The sequence below is a fragment of the Echinops telfairi genome, unplaced genomic scaffold (genome assembly GCF_000313985.2).
Source record: "Echinops telfairi isolate 266 unplaced genomic scaffold, ASM31398v2 ScPeMD7_9;HRSCAF=40, whole genome shotgun sequence".
Lineage (NCBI taxonomy): Eukaryota > Metazoa > Chordata > Mammalia > Afrosoricida > Tenrecidae > Echinops > Echinops telfairi.
Genome location: NW_022103906.1, coordinates 74,167,363 through 74,174,506, shown reverse-complemented (window position 1 = coordinate 74,174,506; position 7,144 = coordinate 74,167,363). Strand labels below are relative to the sequence as shown.

The window sequence follows — 7,144 nt, the reverse complement described above, 5'->3', positions numbered from 1 at the left end:
CCACGCCCCTCTCTGCCCACAGGACTCGCTGGATCTTTCCAGCACTTTTGTGTCTCTAGCTTTGCGCAAGGTTGGGGATTGGCCCCCTCGTGCCCGGAGAGACAAAAGGCTGAGCCAGGACCCCCCAGGCAGGAGCCAGGACCCCCAGGGGAAGAGGGGCCATGAGGAAGGGAGTCCTCCAAGAGAAGAGAGCCCTAGTCAGAGTCCGAAGGTTGAGGTAAGGAGTGTGGGAGGTCCTCATATGACCAGCGGAATGGGTATCAGCAGTCCCTGGGAGGTCACGTGATGGGGAAGGGCCAAGAGAGCATGCGTGCGGGTTCTATGTCCCTCGGATCAAGTGACTGACAGGCTCTGTGACTGTCACCCAAGGCAGGGATGTGGTGAGATGGGAGACATGGTGCGAACAAAGGAGCAGGAGCCCGGGCCCTGCTTGACTTTGTCCCCCATCCCTAGGTGTCTGCAGGACTGCTGGCAGCTGCCTCACAGCAGAGCCAGGAGCTAGCAAGTGAGACTCCTTCTCGGCCCCTCACCCTGCCCTCCCGAGGGTGGCCCCTTGTGAACCTTCCCTCTCTTTCTTGCCCAGACTTGGGAACCCACTTTGCCCAAAATGGCTTCTACCGTGAGGCCGTGGTCCTCTTTACCCAGGCCTTGAAGCTCAACCCCCAGGACCACCGGTAGGTGCGGAGCCGGCTGCGCTGCTGGGAGCTAAGAGCAGGCGAGGTGTTCCGGACACTGACTTTGGGCCACTTTCTGGCAGGTTATTTGGAAACCGTTCCTTCTGCCATGAGCGGCTGGGTCAGCCGGCGTGGGCACTGGCGGATGCCCAGGTGGCTCTTACCCTTCGTCCAGGCTGGCCCCGAGGCCTCTTCCGCCTGGGCAAGGCTCTGATGGGGCTGCAGGTAAGTGTGGGAGGGACCTGGCAAGGAGGGGCCACACGGGCTCTGCAGGGACAGGTTTTCTCGCATCACAGTGTGCCGTCCTGGGAGCTGGGGCCAGTTGGGACAAGAGCAGCTGTATCTTCCTCATCCCCTGGACACTTAAAACTCTTCTTTCCAATCCCTCATGGACCAAAGCGCTTTGAGGAGGCAGCTGCCGTGTTCCTGGAGACTTTGAGAGGCGGGTCCCAGCCGGACGCAGCCCGGGAGCTCCACTCTTGCCTTTGCCACCTCGCCCTGGTAAGAGAGCCAGGCCCACTCCTGTGCTGAGGCAGCGTGGCAGGGAGGAGCAGCCAGGGTGGCGGTGCCAGGCAGGGCTGCCTTCTCCTTCAGATGTGAGAGGGAGGGCAGGCATCAGTGGGACTAGGGACCCGGGCTATGCTGCTTGAAAAGATCACTGTATGTCCTTTGCTCTCTCTGCACCCTCCTCCCCCACCTCCGCAGGAGGATAAGCGGAAAGGAATGTGTGTCCCACCACTGTCGGCTTGGTTCTCACCGCCATGCACCCATGCCAAGCCAGAGCCCCCAGGCCTACTGCCCCTCAGTCCCGCTGGAACCACATCTCCCAGGACCCATGGCCTTCTGCCTCCCCCCACAAATTATCTTCCATGTCACCCAAGCCACCCCAATGGCCCCCTCTCCCAGGCGCAGAGTAGAGGAACCCCTCCTCTCTATCTCCATGACCCCGAAAAGGGCTGGCGTGGGAGCCCCCATCAACCACAGACCAGGTGAGAGAAGATCTGCTTATGCGGTAGGGCCCTGGGACACCGTGTGGTGCCAGCTCACTGCGGCCTCTGACGCCTTGCATTCTCACCCCAGAGAAAAGGGCTCCTCTGGCAGCACAGAACCTCTTGGTGAGGGAGGGGGAGCCCCACATCCACTGAAACAGCCGTTTCAGGTTCTCAAGGAAATGGTTTCCTCTAAAGGGGAGTAGGAAAACAGAACAAAACACAAACTCAAGAAGGGAGTTTTTTACCTATAAAAAGACCAGCAAAGAGGCATCTTGGGGCTGGCTCCACGTGGTGGTCCCAGGGACTACATCCACCGGCTGGAGCTGGATGCTCAGGAACAGGCTCACAGAGAGGCCCGAGGCCTGCCCCTCAGCTGGATGGACACCCACCCTCTTCCTGACCCCAGTGCTTGCTGGGGGGTTCTCAACCCCAGTCAGCTCCTGGCTCCTCGTGCCTTGTTGCGTGTCTGCATTGCTGGGCACCCTCTGGACTGATGTCTCCTTCCTCCCAGGGAGCAGACAGCCCATACATCATATTCCCCACTGCTGGCTGTCCCTCAGGAAGGGCTCAAGCAGGTGTCCAAGCTGCTGCCACACCCTCCCACTCTCCTCCCCGCGTGGGAGAAGTGCCCTGGGTGTCCTCGTGGCCTGTGGATTTCCCCTGTGTGCATTCGCTTCCAGGTTTACCATCAATGACCACCACGCCAACGCAGCCTCTCCCTTTCCACGGCCTGTCTGAAATGCCTGCTCCCCATTTGCTTCTCCTCCGAGATCCTGGCAGTGACCCTGGACTGGTTTCTGCCTCTCAGCCGGTCTGGGCCTCTCAGCTCACTGATGTGTGACCCATGCAGAGACTTTGAAGCCTTCCCAGAATGCCTTTTCCAGAAAAGCCATTTATCAGGGTCAATGCCAATGCTTCTCACTCCCTGGGGGGTCTCCCGCAACACTGTTCACCTTAGGGAGAGAGTGGAGAAGCCTGTCCTTCAGATAAGACGTTGCTAAGTTCTCTGTATTGATACAGGCCTAAATTCTAAATTCTTATGGTACAGGCCTTCTAAATACTGTGTGGCAGGCCAGCTGCCAGCTTTGCCCCCTGTGGGCAGATGTCTTAACACCTGCGCCTCAATTCCTTCATCCGTAACACGGTCAGTACCTACCTCACAGGGCTGTTGTGAGGATTGCCAATGGAAGGGCGAGGAAGAGCAGACCTGCTCCCAGTACCCCGTGGGCACTGAATAAACCTGGCTATGGCCTGCAGCTGCCTCCATGCTCATTGTTCCCGCAGCAGCAAGACGAGGAGATGAGTGAAGTGCTGCTGAAATTCACCCACTACCGAGTTCCCAGAGCCGCTGCTCTCACAAAGGGGTCCCTGGGTGCAGAGTACCAGCATAACCAAGGAAGCTGTTGCCAACGCAAATTGGCAGGGCCCACCCCAGACCTCCTAAATGAAAAAGCAGGGCTCGGAAAATGTTCAGTGAGCTGTCTGGGCTATTCTGATATACCCGTGTCTAAGATCCCTTGCTCTGTGGAGGACCAAACAGGAGACTTCCAATCAGAGGCCATTTGGGCGGAACCGGTTTTAGTTTTGTTTCTCCAGTGCTGGGTCTGAGATCAGCTGGGGCCTGGCTACCACAACTGACCATTGTGATTAGCATTGCAATAGAGCAGCGGTTCTGAACCTGTGGGTCAAGACCCCTTTGAGGGTCAAACAACCCTTTCATAGGGGTCGCCCAATTCATCACAGCAGCAAAATTACAGTTATGAAGTAGCAACGAAAATAATTTTATAGTTGGAGGGTCACCACAACATAAGGGACTGTATTAAAGGGTCACGGCATTAGGAAGGTTGAGAACCACTGCCCTAGAGGGACCAGATAAAATGGGGGAGACACCGAGCAGAACTCCAATTGAAAAAAAAAAACCCACACAGCCAGACACAACTCCAGGTGAGAGACTAGGAGTCCTTGAGACCCTGCTATCCCCAGGTCACCTTTAGTGACAGAACAGGATGACACCCACAATCAGGGCTGCCTCCTGGAAAATCGTCTCCAGGGGCCTCCGTGGGTGGAGCAGCTCAATAGTGACTCTGAGGGGGCCAGGGAAACGAGGATATTCAAACCCACAAAATCTCAGACACATTGTGGAAATTAACGTGTGTCTCAGGATGTGTGTAGAGATCGCCAAAGGGGAGCATGATTTGTAGTGTACACTTTCACCAAAAACATACCCTTTCAAAAAAAGGCAGTGCTGGACTAGAATGCTGGAAACTTCCAATGGAGAGAGTTATGGTTCAGAGTCCGTGAACTTGACCTCACTTTCCTAAGTAGAATGATATCATTAGAGAATTCTTTGCTTTGCCCTGGTGGTACTGTGAAGTGGAGGAGTTTGTGACCCTCTAAGAGGCCAGTTATCCATAAAGCCGGCATTGACCTATTTTTATTTTCTAGAGAGGGTCCAAATCCTCCTCAGTCTGTCTTATTCTGGAAGCGTCACAGAAACCTATCCAGTCTGCATGACCCTGCTAGTATTTAAAATACCAGCGGCATAGCTTTCAGCACACAAGCCACCAGAGTGGGACAGACGAGTGGTGGCAGTGTCCTCTCACCACACTTACTCATTCTCTACGCTGAGCAAATAATCTGAGAAGCTGGACTGTGTGGAGACTTTCTGGGGGAAGCTCTCATTAACCCGTGATACGCGGACAACACAGCCATGCTTGCTGAAAGGGAAGAAGACTGAAACACTCATGAAGATCAAAGACTTCAGGGTGAATCACACCTGAAAGCGAAGATCCTCACAACTGGACCAATAAGCAACATCGTGATAAAGAAGAAAAGAAGCTACCAAGGATTTCATTTCACCTGGGTTCACTAGGCTCCTGGCAGCAGCAGCCAAACACACACACAAGATAGAGTGCTCTGGGCCAGTCTGCCCCATTGTCAGTGAGCAAAGATAGCACTTTGGGAAATGAGGTGAGATGGAGCAAAGCCCTTGTATTTTCCAGTGCCCCCAGGCCTGGGAAAGCTGCAGAATGAATTAGGAAGCTTGAAGAAGAATTGATGGGTCTCAGTTAAGGTGCTAGTAAAGACTCCTGAGTACACCAGGGACTGCCAGAGAGTGAACAAATTGGTGTTGAAAGACATGTGGCCAGGATGTGCCTCTGGCTGTACTTGGGGCATGTTATAAAGGGGAACCAGTTTCTTGGGGAAAGACACTGTGTCCTAAACAACAGGTTGTAATGCTGTGTCGTGATGTGTTATATTCATGCTTGTGGTTATTAGCGGATTCAGGAGGAGGCAGGATTAGTGCAGGTTGTATCTTGAGTCCCTCAAGCTGCAGGCAAGCGGGCAAGCCAGGAGAGCTAGGGAACAACGGCACAGACCAAGCTGCAGGAGGTTGGCTCAGGAGAGGAAGTCCAGAAGAGACAAGGAACTGCCTCCCTGGATTCAAACTGCACGTCTCCTGAAAGGTAAGAAAATAAATTCCTGTGTGTGTCAAGGCCACCCATTATGGGAGATAACTAAGGCAGACATAATGCATGATGAAGTCGAAGGTTGGCCTAAGAAGGGAACATCCTCATAGGATTGAGATGGATTGATATAAATGAGTGCACCAATGGGCTCAAAATAGTAAGACTGTGAGGCTGGCACAGGGACAGGCAGTGTTTCCTTCTGTTACACATCGAGATGCCACCAGTCAGAACCACCTTGCAGGCAGATAACAACAACTGTATAGTCTTCTTGTTCTGGGAGGATCATCTACCCTCTCAAATTTGGCCCAGCACTCTCTATTTTTATTTCTGCAGTGGCCAGAGGTACACTCCCTTTCTCAGGTCTGTGCTAATCTCTGGTTTATTTTGCACATATAGCGACCCTAGAGGATAAGGAAGAACTGTCCCTGTGAATTTCTGAGACTGAAACTGGTTATGGGAGTAGGCAGCCTCAGCATTCTCCTGCGGGGCAACTGGTGGTTTCAAACTGCTGACCTTGGGCATCGCAGCCCCCCTGCACAACCATTACACCGCCAGGGCTCCCACAGCCAGAGTAGCTTGCCCTAAACATTGCACTACCTGCAGCACACTGCCTAAATTCTTACCTTTCGCCCTTTCTCCTCTCCCTTGGCTTCTTTGGTTAGATCCATTCACCATTCTGGGTGGTGGTAGCTATTGTAGCCAAAAGCATGGACTGAGTCAAATAAGCAAGGGGATTAGCCTCCTTTTGCCCCTAAACTTGACAAGCTGCATGGCCTGACCAAGTTTCCTTTGGCTTCTGTGATGTTCCCCTTATTTAAAAAAAAAACAAAAAACCCGTGTTGATGGGTTGCTATGAGGGTCACTACCTGCAGAGCACTAGTAACTGTGCCCAGTAAGTGGTAGTTATTGTTAGAAATGCCACAATTCCTTCTGCCTTGGAGCATTGTACCTGGGCCTTCAGGCAGCAACCAGTTAAACGGTGGGTCAGTGGATTATTCCCACCGCACCGCTGAGAGCTAGACTGGGGCTGAGGCACAGCAAGGTCTGAGGATGGCAGACAGATTGACAGAGAGAGAAGGCACACCCTGCCTAAACACGGACTCTTGAAGACTCAAGGTACGAGCCCAGAAATGGGAGAGACTGAATCCTGTAGTTATCCAGTATTCTCTTCCCTCCTCAATCACACCCCAGGAGGGTGATTAATCACCCAAGGGTTAGGCTGGTGGCTTCTCCAGCAAGGCTGTGATTTCAAATCCACCTCGGTGGGGTGGCGCCTTCCCACCCTCCCTCGGTGGCCCAAGTGCGGAGGCCAGGAGGTACCCGAAGGAGGCTGTGCCCGTTATTCGAACCCTGTCTCAGGGTCGGTCGGTCCATCAGCTGGGCCGGGGAGAACAAGTGACCAAAGAGAAAAGAGTTCGGCGAGAAGCCGCCTCAGCACAGGCCTGGAGGTTCGCTTTGGCCACTTGTTAGAGGTCATCTCTGGTTTAAAGCGCTTGGCACCGAGTCAGACAGACTGTTTTGCTTTTACCGGCTCCGAGGCGCCCGGGTTGTGGTCGCGCCCGGTGGAGTCTCGGCTTTATTCTCAGCAATCGCGGGAGGGCAGCGCCTGATCTATGTGCCCGAGAAAGCGCCCCCACCTGGGAACCCGGACAGGGCGCGGGGCACCCAGCTTCGCGTCCGCGGCCCTGCGGCCGCTTGGCCTTCAATCGTCCACCTGGATCTCTTCATCAGACAGGTGTGGCCCCGGGGCCGGAGGGGCCGGGCGGGGGCCTGGGGCACCGTCGGGCAGCGCGAGGCGGCGCAGAATCCCGGGGGACAGCGCGCGCAAAGAGGCCATGTCGGCGCGCATCTCCTCCAAGTCGCGCTTGAGCTTTGCCCGCCGGTTCTGGAACCACGTGACGACCTGCGCGTTGGCCAGGCCCAGTCGCGCTGCCAGCCCGTCACGCTCAGACGGCGCCAGGTACTTCTGGAAGACAAAGCGCCGCTCCAGCTCCAGCACCTGCTGCGC

The 7,144-nt window shown here is 54.8% G+C and overlaps 2 protein-coding genes across 3 annotated transcripts in view; one reads left to right on the top strand and one right to left on the bottom strand.

The window, feature by feature from the left end:
- Positions 1 to 2,922, top strand: part of TTC31 (tetratricopeptide repeat domain 31) — a 9,556-nt gene extending 6,634 nt beyond the window's left edge. Inside the window, exons 8-14 of one of the 2 annotated variants that reach the window (XM_045286641.1) lie at positions 23 to 217; positions 454 to 505; positions 584 to 674; positions 758 to 899; positions 1,074 to 1,175; positions 1,380 to 1,663; positions 2,347 to 2,922. In XM_045286641.1, the coding sequence (XP_045142576.1) occupies positions 23 to 217; positions 454 to 505; positions 584 to 674; positions 758 to 899; positions 1,074 to 1,175; positions 1,380 to 1,663; positions 2,347 to 2,404 (924 nt within the window). In that variant the 3' untranslated portion in view covers positions 2,405 to 2,922. Of the gene's footprint in view, positions 1 to 22; positions 218 to 453; positions 675 to 757; positions 900 to 1,073; positions 1,176 to 1,379; positions 1,664 to 2,346 lie in introns of both variants that reach the window. The other variant, XM_045286640.1, reaches the window with a different exon arrangement.
- A 3,916-nt stretch (positions 2,923 to 6,838) lies between these two features.
- Positions 6,839 to 7,144, bottom strand: part of LBX2 (ladybird homeobox 2) — a 1,647-nt gene continuing 1,341 nt past the window's right edge. The window contains exon 3 of the mRNA XM_013005070.1: positions 6,839 to 7,138. Within this exon, the coding sequence (XP_012860524.1) occupies positions 6,839 to 7,138 (300 nt within the window). The remainder of the gene's footprint in view (positions 7,139 to 7,144) is intronic.